Source organism: Ambystoma mexicanum, chromosome 1p, assembly GCF_040938575.1.
Source record: "Ambystoma mexicanum isolate Mex_15411 chromosome 1p, UKY_AmexF1_1, whole genome shotgun sequence".
NCBI lineage: Eukaryota > Metazoa > Chordata > Amphibia > Caudata > Ambystomatidae > Ambystoma > Ambystoma mexicanum.
In genome coordinates, this window is record NC_090921.1 from 1,129,406,916 (window position 1) to 1,129,424,205 (window position 17,290).

The 17,290-nt window shown below is 47.6% G+C and overlaps 1 protein-coding gene across 3 annotated transcripts in view; it reads right to left on the minus strand.

Moving 5' to 3' along the window:
- MBTPS1 (membrane bound transcription factor peptidase, site 1) overlaps positions 1-17,290 on the minus strand; it is a 1,184,166-nt gene that overhangs the window by 1,075,592 nt on the left and 91,284 nt on the right. Inside the window, exons 1-2 of one of the 3 annotated variants that reach the window (XM_069604783.1) lie at positions 15,659-15,717; positions 6,251-6,712 (exon numbers count right to left, since the gene is read on the minus strand). In XM_069604783.1, the coding sequence (XP_069460884.1) occupies positions 6,251-6,419 (169 nt within the window). In that variant the 5' untranslated portion in view covers positions 6,420-6,712; positions 15,659-15,717. Of the gene's footprint in view, positions 1-6,250; positions 6,713-15,658; positions 15,718-17,290 lie in introns of those variants that run through there. The other 2 variants (XM_069604782.1, XM_069604784.1) reach the window with 2 other exon arrangements.

The window sequence follows — 17,290 nt, forward strand, 5'->3', positions numbered from 1 at the left end:
GAGACCAGAGACCCTGAGCTGTGTGGTGGAGATGGTGAGCTCCCCACCCAGTCAGGCATGCATCTGTAGTCACCACTGCCTGTACTTTGGGATCGTAAAAGGGTTTTCCTCTTGCGAGATTCTCTCTTGTCCACCAGTGTAAGCTCTGTACGAGTGTTGGCGAAACGACCACTAGATCGTCCCACTGACCACTTGCCTGAGACCACTGTTTCGCCAACCATTCCTGCATGGGACGCATGCGCAGACGCGCGTGGGGGACCAGGTAAATGCATGACGCCATCATGCCCAGTAACCGCATCGCTTTGCGTACCGTTATTTGTTGACCTGACTGATAATGTGGAATTTGCAGTAGTATATTCCGAATTCTCTCTTCTGAAGGGAAGGTCAACCCTTTCTGAGTATCTAGGATAGCTCCTAGGAACTGTTTTGAGGTGCTTGGCACCAGACTTGACTTCTTCTCGTTGATAGAGAAGCCTAATTCGTGGAGGAGGTCGATAGTCCTCTGAATGTTTGACCTGCAGATTCCTGGGGTTTCCCCCGTTATGAGCCAGTCGTCCAGATAAGGGTACACTGGGATTGCCTCCCTGCGTAGGTGTGCAGCCGCCACCGCCAGTACCTTGGTGAATACCCTTGGTGCTGAAGTTATCCCGAAGGGCAGTACCTTGAATTGGTAGTGGCGACTGTCCACCTTGAAGCGCAAGTATTTTCTGTGCGCTGGGAGCATGGAAATATGAAAATAAGCATCTTTCATATCCAAGGTTGCCATGTAATCCCCCTTTTTTAGGAGGGGGATTACCTCTTGTAGCGTGGTCATACGGAATTTTTGGGGCTTGACATACTTGTTGGCAGGCCGTAAGTCCAATACTGGGCGCATTGTCAAATCTTTCTTTGGCACAAGGAAGTAAGTTGAATAGATACCCTTGTTTACCTGGTGTCCTGGGACGAGTTCTATCGCGTCCTTTTCTAGCAGAATGGTGAGCTCCTCGAGGAGGATCTTCTGATGTTCTAAGGAGTGTATTCTTTGTCGTGGAGGGTGGTTCCGGGGACGCTGCAGTAATTCGATACAATAGCCTGTGGACACTGTTGACAGCACCCATCTGTCTGAGGTGATCCCTTCCCAAGCCTGGGTGAAGTTGGAAATGCGTCCCCCTACTGGGGTTGCGTGAGAAGGGACCCTGAACTGAGCGTCACTGCTTTGGTGGAGGCGTGCCACCTCCCTTGTTGGGGCTGCCTCTGCCTCTTCCACGACCTCTCTTGTTACCCCTGCCGTAGCTTTGGGTAGACTGCTGGTTGTTGTTCCATTGTGTACCCTGTCCTTGGGCATAGTTGCCTCTTTGTGAATTTTGGCCGCGTGGGCGACGAAAATTACTGTTCCCCCTCTGGTTAGGGGGTTTGTTGGTAAGCTGGCCAAGGGATTTGAGAGTCTCGTATTCGTCTTTGGCATTTTTAAGGGCGTCTTCGACCGCCTTCCCAAACAATAGATCGGGTTCCACCGGCTTGTCTATTAATGAAGCCTGGGTTTCTGTTTTGAACCCCGACTGCCGTAACCACGCATGTCTCTTGATAACAGTACCTTCTGCTATCAATCTTCCTGCGTTGTCCGCGGCGTCGAAAGTTGCTTTTAATATGCAACCAGACACGGCTCTCCCTTCTGCCGAGATCCGAGCCAACTGGCCCTTTAACGGTTCAGGAGCAGAGGCTATGAGCGCCGCGACCTCTTCCCATTGATGGCAGTTGTAACTTGCCAACAGGGTGGTGGAGTTTGCAATCCTTGCTTGGTAGGCTGACGTTGAGGCTACCTTCCTGCCAAACCCGTACAGTTTCTTGCTCTCCTTGTCGGGAGGAGCTTCTGACGACGATAAGGGTGTCCCAGCCCTCTTCCGAGTGTTGGTAACCACTAGGGAGTCTGGTTTAAGCTGACCTCTTATATAAAGAGGGTCAGACTGGGCTGCCCGAAAAAAAATTTCAACTCTGGGGTTGACGGCTCTGGTGAGGTTAGGATTCACCAGGGATGGATCTATTCTACGTTGGATGGATTTAAGGATAGGGATGGTCTGAGCGACCGGCCTCCTCTCTCCCACCAACTCTTCTGCGAAGTCCCTTTCCTCCTGTACACCGTGGGTGTCGATGTGAAAATGTTCTGCTGCGCGAGCGAGAACTTCATTAAGGAGGGGCTGGTTATCAACTGGCGAGTCGGTAACTGGGGCTTCGCTCTCTACCGGGGAATCTACTCTGTAAATTTCCTGCTCATCTTCTACCTCCTCCAGGTCCTCATCATCCGCATAGTATTCAGTCCCGGTGTGTTCCTCCATAATTTCGAACTCCTGGTCCCCTTCAGGGAAAGGCTGTCCTTGGTATCTGGGGTGTGGAGTAGAGTATGGAGTACAGTAAGGCTGCACCTCTAAGGGTTCAGGTCTTTCGAACCGGGCCTTTTTACTTAGGGGGATAGGATCAGAGGAGCCTGAGGGTGTGGCCCCTTGAGGGTCATACGAAAGGAAATGGTCTGGGTTTTTGTCATAAAAATCAGCTAAGGAAGACATCCTTGACATGACCCTGTCTATGTCTTCACTGGACCATTCTTTGGAACAGGGTATGACCTTAGTAGGCAACTTAGAGGACTTATCAAGGGTACCCTTGCTGGATGATGTCCCAGTAGATTTGTGTTTGTCTGGCTGCTTAGGGTGGAAGGATGTTCTTACAGGAGTGGAAGGCTGTGCTTTCCGCTGTTTCCCCCCCCTCCCCGTGCGTGGAGAAATGTTTTCCCTGCCCCTTGGAGGCCCCAGAGACTTTCGACGCCTGGCGTCGAGGGTCGGGAGAGGTATCTGTGAGTTTCGAGCGTGGGGCCTCGCTGGTGTTGACTGCGGCCTCGGTCTCCTGGAGCGCGGCCTGGGGGTGGAAGTCGTCTTCGTCTCCCGATGATCGAACTTCCGTTAATCTAGGGAGCGAGGCACTCTTGGCAAGAGTGGATGATTGCCTTGCGTCATGAGGCGATCTCAATCGAGAGCGCCCAGAGGACACCGAGTCGGACCGTTCTATCTGTGCCTCTTTCCGAGAATTCGACGTCGTCGAGGTTCGGTTGGACTTGTGTACTTAGTGTGTGTAGGGTGTGTAGCGCTTGCGTCGCCGGGGGTCTTCCCCATAGCCGCCCTGCCGGACAACCTTCCGAGGTCGGGGACCTGCGCTCGGCAGTCTTTCGACGCCGTAATGCCCTCGCCGTCCGAAAGTGCGGCGTCGCTGCCATCGCTGAAGGCGCCCTCCGCTGCCATGGCCGCCTGCCTGGCGTGGTGGGCCCAACGCTTTGTCGAACGGTCCTTAAGTGTCTTAGGCTTAAACCTACTACACGCTCTGCAGTTCGCTTCGGGGTGGTCCCTCGGCAAGCAGAGATTGCACGTGGCGTGCCTGTCGACCCAAGGGTACTTGCGGTTGCACTTGGGGCAGAATTGGAAAGGGGTACCCTCCATACGCACCTTGAGGCAGCGGGCTGGTAAGTGTAGGAAATATATAAGGTGTACCTATATCCCAAGAGTGAAGAGTATGTACCACCCCCCACTCTCCCTACTTGCAGGGCCGAGGCCAGCGGCCTACTAGGCCCGGGCCGAGGCCAGCGGCCTTCCGAGGCCCAGATCCGTCGTGCAGCAGCCGACGGTCGATGTCTTCTCCAGCCGTCGTCGAGTGTCGACGTTGGGGTGGGGAAGGATGTCAATAACTAAAGTTAAACTTCAATAATTAGCAAAAGTATGGCTAAGGCCAGGGAACTCCGCAAGATGCTTCCGACCAGTATGGCGGAAAAAAACAATCTGAGGATCCTAGACGCGTGAGGGATCTTGGGTACAGTGGACGTCACACTAGGGATAGTATTACTGGCACGCCTGTGTCGACGCCCATTTTCGAGTTTCGAAAAACAAACTGTAATACTCTGCAGCTTCCACTAGATGTCGGCCTATGCACAGCATGTGATCTAAGCAGATTCCACAACCCTCGCCCTACTTGTGTAGTTTTACCAAAACCAGCAGATTTCACACTTCAGACTGATTTTTTAGCCCTTCTTTGACCTAGTCTGAAAAACAGCCCAAAATAGGGAATCCTAAAAAACTTATTGGTGTCCGCTCAGAAAGTAAACCTCAGTCACAAACGTTGCCTGAGCAACAGATAATTTCAACATACCTTTAATAACTAGTTGATCTGCAGCTGCATGAAGGACTTGATTGGCGAGAATTGTAGCTCGCATTATAACGAAGAACAGATTTCCTTGTATAACGAAATTGGCCAAGTGCTCAAATGCCTATTTTGACAGTGGAGGCTGAACCTTTGCCAAGCCCCACCACTTCCCCTCCAATTCCGCTGAGCCTTTATCTTTGTCTCGAAGACAGAAAACCATCTCTCTTCTTAGGGGCTGAAATGAGGGCTACATTTGGCAGTGGGTTGTGGCCGGATCTTGATCCAGTATTTTAGATCCCATGTCCTCAGATTAGCATAAACAAAAGCAGCAATTAAAAAACATTGTGGTCTGAATGCCGAGTAAAAATCAAGAGGCTGTTCAGGTGAACGCAGTTGTGACGTTATACCTTATTAGGCTCCCCCATTAAATGCAACAATGTCCTTCAGCAGCAAAGGGTCTGCCCTTGGAGACGTCAGGGATGAGGAGCAGACTCTTCTTGGTAACCCACAGCTGTGGATACGGTTGGTCTTGGTGGACTGATCATCTGACTAAGTAGATTACAGCCTTGAAGGAGTAGACTGTCTCTAACCAAATGGTGCTTTTAAGAGAGAAATAGTTAGTCGCAATTCTTGCCAGTATTGTTGATGACCCTACCCGTGTCATTGTTGAGCTCTTTTCCTTGGAGGCGAGGGGGGAGTTTGTGGGGCTATCAGCAGTGATGGAGCACTATTGAATCTGATCGACTTCCAAGTCGCTAAAAGAATTCTGCGAACAGCAAAATATAGAGGTCTATGCTTTTGATGTCAATTTCGAATGCCTATACATCAAAGGCTGCAACAGCAAGCACCTTCCTTCATATGCCTCAATGGCAAGGAGCACATTGGCACCAATGTACTACAGGAATAATTTCAGTGGGTAGTGAGCAATCTGTGCATCCTTAGTGGGTTATTGGTGCTGGGAAGCGCGGACAAAGAAGTGGGCTCCCACCATGGCCTTTATGGTGGTCAATACCTCACCACAAAATCTAAGACTGATCTAGCAGTATGTCCAAGAGCCCACAGCCGTTCATGTGGACTTCTCTCACTCCCTCAATCTGGACCACTGCATGTCCTTGCAGAATCGGCAAGCTCCTATGATGATTTTCTGGCAAACTGTAGATACTCCCATCATGCTCTCCATGTTTCCCATCTTACCATTGCACTTGTGACAACTACCAAAAAGGGCAAATGGTGATAAACGTAGGGACATCCAAGTTCATTTGCACACATGGGAAGAAATTACCTGAAGGCTAGCTGCCACTCCAGCACATTGTGCTCTTCAGAGGCACTGTTTTTACCAGTCCGTGGGCTTCTGCGTAAACAAAAGTTGGACTTTACAATGCATTTTATTTTAATGGTTCGGTGGGTGAAAACCATGTTCTGCTGTTTTTTTTCCAGAAACATTTCATACGTTTGTGATTATTATTAAGAAAGACTCGAACACTTCAGCACCTGTGGGTAGAAGCAGTTGAACCCCTAATCAGGAATGCAAGATGGGACCGTCACATTGATTTGCTGACAGAACAGTCCGAACACTCAAAACAGGAACTACACTTTCAAGTATCCTTATTTGTGAATATACCATGAGGTCCTGTATCGGTGTTTCTGAAAATAAACCAATCACCAGTTTCAAGGATTTAATTCCTTTTAGCACTACAAAAAAGGTAGGGTTAACTTGGGAAGGATGAAAAGAAAGATGTTGCTGTTAGGGTGCTGTGTGAAAAGAGGCACAGACTAGGGCAGAGGTTCACACTAAACATGTAAGAAAAGTAGAGCAATGCTGTCAGCAGGGCAGAAGAGAAGGTGCTTACTGTGCAACATTAGAAGCAAACATAAAAATATCGAAGATAGGTCAGGATTGGAAAATCCACTGCAGCCCTAGGACATCCCGCCTCCACCATTCCCAACAAAAATGCCTGGAACCAAGTACGGCTGCAAACATTCATGCGCCAACCGACTTTCCTGTCTTCCAGAACAATACAGGGTTACGTGTCAACTCGGACAAAGCCCAAACACAAGCCAACAGAAAAATATGGTGCTGCTTCATCCTTACCGTGCTGTACGACTGTGGAAGCGAACTCAACTTTCAGTGTTCGATGTGCACAGCCTTTGCACGGCAAGTGCCCATGCGAGGAATTACCCAGTTCAGTGCCAAGGTGTTTTCTACTGAACATTAAAACCACAATCAGAAGCAGCCAGATGTTTGCAAACCTCATGGTCATGAAATACAGTCCTGAAGTAAACTAATGTAAACCTCACAGGTCTTTATAGTGTTCGAAAGTTGCTCATGCTGATTTCCTTAATGTGCCGATTGATGTAATATAGTCTTACAGTCGTTGTTGATAACCGAGGGGTCTTTGTGGGCAAGTCTAAAGGAAAGGATTATTTCTTTCGTCGCTTCTTCTCCATCTTGGACGGTCCGTCTCTCACTCAGGATGGGGTAAAGTGGTTCTGTGCTCCATTACTTCAAAGTAAGGGGAGTACTGCAAAAATGTAGTCCTCAGAGCAAATTAACCTGTGGAACACAGAATAAGAAGTAGAAATAGCGTCAAATATGTGCATCATCTCAAATGTATGCATTATAAATTCATATTGGCTGGTGCGAAAAGGCCTATATCGTTAAATTGTCAAAAAAGTATAATGTAATTTGGTAGCACATTTATAAAATCATTTTACAATTTAAATACATTTGTAAACCAGTAAAACAAAAACTAGTAACAGCATGCAAATGTAACATTTTAAAATGAAAAAATTGCTTTCCACTTATAATCTAGGCACGCCTTTTTTGCAAGTGTACAAAACGTACCACTTTAAAATTGGAAAACGAGAGTGAACAGGAAACAAAATGAAAAAAAATCTGTAGAGTCTGGGAGGGAGGTCTTGGTGGAGATGGATGGACAAATCTAAGAGCCAGCAAACGCGAAGTACCCAGAACAACATTTGGGAGACATGGGGTGGTTTAAACACATGGATAATAGGAGTTTAATCATGACATTTTGGTTTTTAATTTTGCTTTAACACGGCATTGCATTCGGATAAAACCCACCTTCTAAATTAGTTTACAGAGACTCCATTCTTTTCAGCAATGAGAATGTGTTAAAAACGCACGTATACCATAAGGAAGTTAAGTGTAAAATCATCATTAAGTATACCAAAATCTGGTCTTTACAAGGGGGGACCCATTTTCTTGGTCCAGGACTAGCACAAAGATGCACAAATGTCAAACTGGTCTAAAAAAATATTACACAGGTCTTCCATTCTTCTTGCAAGAAACTACAACACCGAGCCAAACTACAGACAAGTGCTGCCAGGTATTCAGCATGTCTGCACCCATTACCAACAAGGGGTATGGAAGGATTGAGGATTACAAGTTGCATTAGGTCTATTACCATTAATAATTCCATGCTTGAAAAATGTAAACAAAAAACCTGGGCCAGGAGCCCCAATAAGTCACATCTTCATTTTAACAATTTGTTTTGCTTACTTAAGTACAGAGGGAAAATAAACTTCACAGCAGTACATGAAAACACTGGACTATCTCAGATTGCAGGAGAGTGAAAATGTGCTGTTGAAAGAAATGTGTGCTGTTGAACTGAAGCGCATGTGGTGAAGAACTTTGTTTTCTTGATTTTGCACAGTGCAAACATGATGCCTTCTGGCCGCTTCAGAATGATTTGCAAGAGTACAGAAATCTACATAATAGCAAAAGTCAGGATTCAGAAACCAACAGTAAATGGAGCGGACCTCGGTAGACCACTTGGTTAGTTAGTACTGTAGTTCTGGGCTCGCTGAATGCCAACTAATGCCCAATTCAGGGAGAAAAAAAACATTCAGGATTAACTGACAACACTAGTGAAATGACAACATAAGGTCATCGATAGTGATCGTTGGAACGAATGTTATCATTCTGACTAGAGGAACATTTTATCATAAGAAAAGACAGGAGCATCCCATATTGGGCAGCAGAACTTTCACAGAGGCAGTTACTAGTGAGGAGGTGATATTACGTTGTCATGTTGTGGATATGCGATGGCCTTGAGATGAGTTCCAGGCACTGCTGGACTAACCCATGGGTACACCAGGACTTTCCATGGTAGGCCGCAGTGGCATTGGGCCTCTTTTCTTGCTTGAGGGAAGGATACATACTTCTATATGGGAACGATGATCAGGCCCGCCTGAGCCAACCTGTGTGGTTCGCTCACCACCATTTGCTGGCTGCTGCATTTCTACCTGTGCCTCGCGTCTGCCCATTTGTGCGCCCACTCCCCCCCCCCACAAACCGCATGTGTCTGGGGCGTGGGACTATGCTCGCATGCCGACCCAGTGCTCCGGTACTACAGCAGCCTGCCGAACCTGGAGGCGGGCACACAGTAAGTGGATTTCCTACATGTTAAAATGACTGCAGAGTAAGAGCCATGTTAATTGTGAACGGCGCTTCCATTGTTCATTCTCGAGCTGTCACGTGAGGGACAATTCTGCTGCCCATCACATTTGCAGCGCTCACCCGCAGAGCAGTGCATTAGCCCAAGGGCAGCTGTGCTGGCGGAGCGCACTGTGCAAGCGAAGCCTCACGAACAAGACCGACACCAAGCTTCTTCACTGCTGTCCTGGTGCATTATTGACCGTTTGGATCATTTTCCTGAGAGTGGCTTCTATTAACTTGGAAAGGAAACCAGTGAGCACCATAGCCAATGATTAGGGACAGGAGTAGCGCTGAGGTCAGAACAGAGTGCCAAATCAGCTGAAGTTTTAAGGAATCCCTTCACCGCTGCCTGGGCTATTCTGGACTGCGGGCTTCCAAAGAGCAGATTTGGAGCAATCTGCGGCTGGAGCGGAGAGCAGCGCTGCACGGGCACTAACAGGTTATTTAGGCAAAGCGGTTAATGCGGACGTGCACAGGAGACCCCCATTCCTATTATTTCCAGGATGGTTTCCAGGGGGAGAGCGGTAACAGGGAAAGTAGCTTATCCATCGATCTATATTTGTTTTTGTATAGCGCAAAATCACCCATAGGCCTCAGAGCGCTCACAGAGACGGACAACAGATAACGGGCTGATGCTACGAACTGGTATCTAGGGCTTAAAGAGGGTTAGCATCTCACTAGTTTTCTCCCTCAGACAGACGGGTCTTAAATTGTTTCTTAAACACAGTAAGAGACACGCTGTTCTGAACTATAGGAGGCAAAGAGATCCTATGTAATCGTAATGTGTTGCACGATGGCTAACAGTCTGAATGTCCAAATCAGATAAATGCCGGTTAGTTCCGAAATAGGTCACGTGAGTGAATAATCGCAGCACTTACTAAGTGACCGGAGCTCCTGAGTAGTCGGAGACTGTGGGTCAGGATTAGTAGTGAAGGTTCAACAACTGGACTGGCATAATGGATGTCATGTCCAGGGACCCGCGGGATGCAGTGATAAGCCTCTGGGATGCAGTGATAAGCCTTCTGTCTTCCAAAGAAAAGCGGTTGTTGAACCTTCACTACTAATCCTGACCGAAAGTGAGATTATTCACACATGTGACCTATTCCGGAACTAACCGGCATTTATCTGACGATTTCGACATTCAGACTGTTAGCCCTCGAGCAACACATTACGATAACATAGGATCTTTTCATATACCAATCTTCTCCGTCCTGATGAAGGCCGATCAAGTTACAGCCACACAAGAAGAGCTTTGAGGCTGAAACACAGTTGTGTAGACCTTTCTCTGTGTCACAACATTTTCACTCACCAACAGTCCAGTCTATTGACTTGTACTTAATGTACTGCAATTGCATTATCCTACCTCATGTTAACCCCCACAAGGGACCATAAAGATTGTGATTGCTGATAAACTCATTCAAAATAAGTCATTTTGGCACATGTATTTGTATCCTGTTTTATGTACGTTGTATATATTTTATTGAACGTCCTATGCTTCTTCCCTATGTATATGTAACATATGCTTTGATGCATTAAAATTGAATCACATGCAGTAGTCATTGCCACCATTTGTTCATCTATTGACTGTCAGGTTTAGTGTTTTCCGCTCTTTTTGGGTTCCTATGACCTTGCTCAATTATAATAATAACAGACAATCACATCCTTGGACATGGCACAGTCAGCACCTACAAATTGGGCATGCTCCACACATGCATCATGGGACATACATATGACATACACACATCACCCGACAGCCCTGAAGCAGGGAACAGAGCTATCACATCAGAGTCCACTAAATGTCAATTGTGCAGCAAGAGTCAAGCACACATTCAAATGCTCCAGTAACATTCATCCAGGAGTGTTGGCCAGTCTCACACACACACACACACACACACACACACACACACACCATGCCTGTCCATGATGTCGACAACAGCACCCATGTGTCACCTCTCACACGGCCACGTCTCAGCCACATGTAAGCAACCACATGCACATTGTTACATGCTGCATCACATCATGCATTACAACAGTAACACTGTTGGTATCACACATGCCTCAATGGACACACATGCAGCACTGTCTGGGACATGCACACAGACATCCGTACAAGAAGCATATCTGCCATAAGATCAAGGTGCACAATCCAACCACACATCAACATGCACTGTTGAGGGCACCAACACATGGACACTTCCCAGTCAACTCCAGATGGAGCTGCGAATTCATGGCCTGGGCGTGCAGCGCTGGGTAGAACTGCTCCAGTACCTGCATGTTTATGTTCAACCGGCCCCAGCACCCCCCCTTGGTTGACACCAGCCGTGAGGAAGCGCTGGACCTTGTTGAGGGTCATGGCTTTGTAGTCCTCCCAGCGCTTGTGCACATGGATGTAGTCCCGGGGTGCCACCCCTCCACGTTTATGGCACCCACGATCTCAGCCCATATCATCTTCAGTCCTTCCTTGCCGACTTGCGTTGGTGGGTTGAAGAAGGCATCATAATGCCCCAGGACTTGCTGCAGAGGCAGGTGTGGGTGGGTAAGGTGGTTCTGGGGCTGGGCTGTGGAGCGGTGGTCTGGCATGTTGGGAGTCTTCTGGGTCAGCAGATGTGGTCACAGGTGCGACGACAGGAGCATTGACAATGGATGTACAGCAGGCACAAAAATTGCAGGAAACGTGGGCAGCAGGCACACACAGTGGGCAGGCAGCAGCAGATGGTTTGTAGAAGGCAGCTCAGGGCAGTTTGGCTCGTAGGCAGGAGCGTGGGTCTTCCGTGTTACTCGCGTGGGCAGCCAGATACACACTGACTCTGCACGTGCAGAAACAGCACATTAGCGTAAAATCAGAGGAAAGGGCCTAAGCACGCAAGCTACGTGACACGTGCTGTAAGTTGGATGTTCGCATGCAGAATCGGGATAGAAGTGTGTAGAACATAACACAAGTGTGCGAGTTAGAGCAGACAGACATGTGGACTTCATTGATATTAGAGTTTCCACGCGATCTCTTCACTACTGCGACAGTGCAAGCTTAATTTTTTTGGTGGGGGATTTGCCTCCACGCACACGGATGTGTGTACTTTCCCCTATTTTGTGAGGCTAACAGTGAGTCGCGTACGCATTTTGCATGCTGGGGTGTCCCTGTGTGTCGCGTACCCCCATTCTTATCACAGTACCTTACGTGTCCTTCGCGTACGCATTTTTTGTATTGCTGGGTGCCACAGCGTACTGCGTTACGTTCATTCTTTTCACGTGAGCTACCAGGGGTCCCGTACACATTTTTCTTTTTTGGGGTGCCGATGCATTACGCATCCCGTTTTTTTCCCCCAGGTGTTACACATTGAGCCTTGCTGGAGCACACTGGTACGTTTTACATCACGTACACTGTCCACTCATTCAAATTGGCCAGGACAATTGATAGCTGCACCTCTCATTGCACTAATCCATCAGTGCCATGAGTAGGAGGGCAACAATTGGGAAGGGAGGTGGCGGGGGTCCACCAGTGCTCCAGCCCCTACTGACCCAAGTGGTACCAGCCAAACAGGGTCTGCACAACCTTTCAAGAAGGCGAAGCGTGCAGTAGCGGAACAGGCTCAAACCCAAAGCACGGCACAGGAGACCTACACGTCGAGGAAGAGGAGCTTCAATGATGAGTAACCCCAGATCGTCGTAGACTACGTGCGGGAACACGAACGCGACATGCTCGGGCAGGCAGGCAGCACTCATACGCCTGCTCAGCATATGGCCCACTGGCAGCGCATCATGGATAGAATCAACGCCTTGGGCAATGAGAGGTACACCGCTCCTGAGGTGGTGAAGCATTAGAATGACCTCCAGCGCCAAACCAAACAGAAGATGGCTGACGCCTACGCCTCTAATCTGGTGACTGGAGGTGGGTCACCACGAGAGGATGATGATGCACTCACTCCACATTAAGAGAACATTACTGATATGATTGATGTGGAGCAGATCCAAGGCGTGGGATACCGGCCAATTTATGAGGACATGTCCGGTGAGTGGTGATGCGTGTTCAGGACACATGCTGCCAAAATGATCCTGCCAAAATGATCTCACTGAGGTGAGATGGTTTGTCAGTGGTGTGGTTTTGTCTGTCTGAGACATGCATGCATTTGCAGAGCCATTTGTACTCGCCAATGAGCCATGCGTTGCCATGCATCCCAGCTTCCAGGGCCCAGTGTAGGGGACACATTTTGAATATGAAACGATCATGGGTGGACCCTGGATAGTTTGCATATACAGAGTTAACGATTCCCTTGGCATCCTATACAACCTTCACACTTATGGAATGCCAGTGCTTGCGAATGTGATAGATGTGCTCTGTGGCTCTAGGTGGACGTAGGGCCACAGGGTGGAATCAATGGCACCCAGCACATTAGGGAATTGCGCCACCCCGTAAAAGTCCTGGACCACAGCCTGCCTTTCTGCGGGTGTTCTGGGCATGTATATGTGCCTGCGGACTGAGGGGCATGCAGTCATGAATGCCAACACCTGGTGTAGGCAGCATGACTGCGTGGGCTCTGAAATACCCCCCCCCTCTGCCCCTCTCCCCCAACTATGACAGTTGTCCGCTGAAATGACCCAGTGGCCAATAAATGCAGTACACTGAGCACCTTTTCCAAGGGGCTCAGTGCTTGGGAGCACAGGGTGGGTGATGTGGGGTCATCTTCCCACTCCCTGACCAGGTCTAACATGATACGTGGCGGAAACCTATACCTGCATCGTCTCACGATCACCACTGCGAAAAATGCTACATTCATCGGAGCTGTATACACGCGTTGGTTTTTCACGCGGTTTTATGCATGGTTTTTCATGCACGGTGACGCTTCTGCCAGCTTTCGAATGGCGGACGTGTTACTGGATTTGCGCTTCTTTTTTCCCTGTACCGGTGAGCCCTGTTTGATTCCATGAATACGTGTTAGCGCACGTGTGGGCGTTGAGAGTATTTTGCTGTGGTACTTCCCACGCAAGTCCCACATTTACGCTTGTTCCCCATTCCACATGTTCCACCCCCTTTTTAAGTGACTGTGCAAGACGTTACGCCCCTTCCCTGGGAGTCTAGCGGAAGGTGTTCGTAGTGTTGCAGTGACGTGTTGGACCCACGTGGATTCCTCGCAACTTTCCGGTAAGCCCCGCGCATTGAGCTCCACGAATCAACAAACGGGCGCTTGTGCGCATTTTGCACTCAAGTCCCCCTTTTCCTGTGCAATTAATTCCATGAATCGGACCCTTAGTGTTTCAGCTCCCTGCTGGCTTTCCGTCGGCTGTATTTATTGGTCTCCATTATAATGGATGCACCACGCAGGTGCCTGGGCTGTTCTCTGCTCTAAGCAGGGGGATGTGGTGGGCAATTATGTTGAAATAGGTCCCCACGAGCCGAGACACATCTTCAGCCAGCCCAAGCCTCCTCACTACATGAAATTATTCAATAAATGGACACATCACATGGCCACCACAGCCTTCTTCACACTGCACCGTTTTGGTCTCCTCCCATGCCCATCAAGGGCTCCCCAAATATAGTACTGGCAAAGGAATCACAGCAGATAGACATCAGTTTTGTCTCAACGCATGGGGGAGTAGCCAGGAAGAGGGTTTCAAAAAATTACGCTCATAAAATGGTTCAGCGACTTAAGCGTTCGCCTAAAACATCTTGTGTGCAAATGCAGTCACACGTTCCAATACTGGAAGTGCCAACATGACCCCTTCATCCTGGCTTATTTGGTAAACTAGTACCGCGGAGTTGGTTAACACTACTGTGGCGATTACAAAGTCAACCCGAATTAAGTGCTATAATGATATTGTAGTCTTCTGCGGGGTATACAAAATGCAAAATGAAGTCATGCACACACCACATTCATGTATGCAATATTCGTTTAAAGGGTGCAAAAATTAACATGACGGCCTACATGGACAAAAGGTTGTCGTCAGTGGATAAAGCGGACCAGCAGTGTCCCGACGCGCACAGCAGAGCTCGCAGAATGTGGAGAGATCTGCCACACGAGGGAGGGCGGGCGGGCAGGCAGGCATTCCTGTCAAAACAGGCACAGTCTTCCATCTCCGTTAGCAGTAAAGTTGACAGCACACCTGGCAGTGGGGCCTTAGCCAATGGGGATTCCTTCTTTAGCCGTTATGAACCACTGCCCCAACTCCAAGCCTTGTCGGGATTTCCGAAGTCCTGCGCGGTGGTGATTTTCACACAAAAAAAGAAAAACAAAAAATATATATTAAAAAAAAATGAAATGGGGAAAACAAAAAAACAAAAAAATACAAACGTTACTAAAACCAAACCTTGTTAAGTTCATTAAACTTTGGTACAGCTCAGAAAAAACTAAAATGTGTCCATGTTGAAGTGCAGATTTGCGGTCGATTGTGGTGCGAATGTTGTTTGCACACGCAGTTCATGTTATAAACCAGTCATACCTAATTGGAAATCGCATCACAGGACAAGGACTGCATTTCTGTGACTGACAAGACATTACTTTTTGCTTCCAAAAAGAACAAACCGCCAGGTAAACGCCGAACACACGTGTCATTCCCGAAGCTCGGGAGAGGCAAGAGAAGTGTTTCCTTTAGCTGGGTCACGCCACAGAGGGAGAACGGAAATAAAGGTCATGACGAATCGGATGCCTTGCATGGTCAAGAGCGGCCATTATTTTACGTTGCCCGTCACCCAATTCCGACGTATGCCACCCAAGGCAAATTGGAAACGCAGAGTGGTGGAGTGTGGAGGGGTGGGGGTAAAAGGAGAAGGAGAATGGATATGCGTCAAACCATTTCTCAAACGTCTCAACTCTCACGCTTTAATGAAATCTTCTGTGTTCACCCGACCAGGGAGCTAAAAAGGCAGAGGGTATGCATTCTACCTTGCAGAGGTCCAGCTCACTGAGAGGCCCGTTTCCAATGGCCAGTTCCCCTGCCACACATCTTCAAAGCTCCCTAGATCTACAGGATACTCTTCTTTGAGGCCTTCAAATTCCCTTGGCTGCTTCAACTTCCAAGAAATTCCCCCTCTGTTCATACAAGTACCTTGAGTTTCGCCTTTAAGTCAGCATAGCTGGGCTAGCCCCTTCCACAGCCACCTGCGAGGGAGAATGTAGAAACCGACACATAACTTATTGAGTAAAAGCAGACTATAGTTATTCTAAACACAAAAACCAACAGCGACATCTGTAGGAAAAAATAAACCGGAACATAAGTTTATTCTGAACTGACGCAACAGCAGGCACTGCTGGAAATGGCAGGCTCAAACTGTCTACACTCCAGAACACAACATAAAGATAAACATTCTATGAAAGAACAACATGAGGTAACAGAACTGCTTGGTTCCTATCTAAACAGGAACATGCAAATGGAACCTTGCAATTTGGAACATGCTTAACAATGCATCCTATAACTAAGTTGCTGCATAATATTTAATGATGAGAGAAACCAAACCCAACACATCTCCTCCCTTACAGTTTTGTAAAGTTTTACTCCAACTAGTAGTCATTCAGCCAAGAGGGCTTATTCCTCGTACTCTCCGAGTTTGATTCCAATTTATTATCCTCTTGTGTATCATTTCTGAAAACTCTTCTCCACAATTGCTCATTGTGATCATCACTTGTATCATGGTCATCTGCTTCACCACTATGTGTACACTTAACTAATTTAGACATGGACCAGCACTCTTCCCCCTTCCATAATAACCACATTACCTCTCACTACGGCAATCTTCTTCGGACCAATGAACTTGCTCTCCAGAAATTTAGAGGATAACCTAGGATTCCTAACGAAGACCAAGTCATCCTCTTTCCAGTTAGTTTCCCGGGTTTTCTTTTCTACATCAAATTTCTCTTTATATTCATTTTGTGCATCCCTAATGAGTGCCATGAACTTCTCACGATCAATGTTGACACTCTTTGCCATGTTCAACCAACCAGGGCAGAGTTTTGTACCTGGCGGTCTACCCTTAAGAGACATGAACAGAGAAACTTTTGTAAGAGAATGTGGAGTAGTGCAATAATTCCATATCATTTCTCTCAAGACTTTCGACCAGTTCAAACCCAAAGCCATAGTCAGTTGCAAACCACCTTTCACGAACCTATTTGCCCTTTCCACCAGGCCATTGGCCCTGGGGTGATATAGGGCTGTACTAGAATGTTTTATACAATATTTCTTAAGAAAGGCCAACATTTTATCGGAAAAGAACTGGACCCCATTAGGAGTAACAACTTCCGTAGGAAAGCCCTCTCTATGAAACACCTCGAAAAAAAACAAAATCATTTCTGAGGTAGTGGCCTCTCGAAGTGCCTTCCACTCAATCCACTGAGTGATAATCAACTAATACCAATAAATACTTATAATCATCACCCAAATTCTGCAATGGTCCTATAATTCCACAGCAACTTTCGTTGGGCACATTAACAGGAATTATTGGCACCTCCCTGACCGTTTTGTTCTTATCACTTCTCTCACACTCTTTGCAGTTCCTCACACACCTCTCCACATCACTATCAACTCCAGGCCACCAGAATGATTGTCGAAGATATCTTTTAGGGCCTCCCATATTTAAATGTCCTTGATGGGCTAAGCTCACTAAATGAGACCTGATATTACTGGGAGGAATTACTTTGCTGCCCTTCCTGAGTTTTAAACCATCCTCCAACAAATTTAACTCAT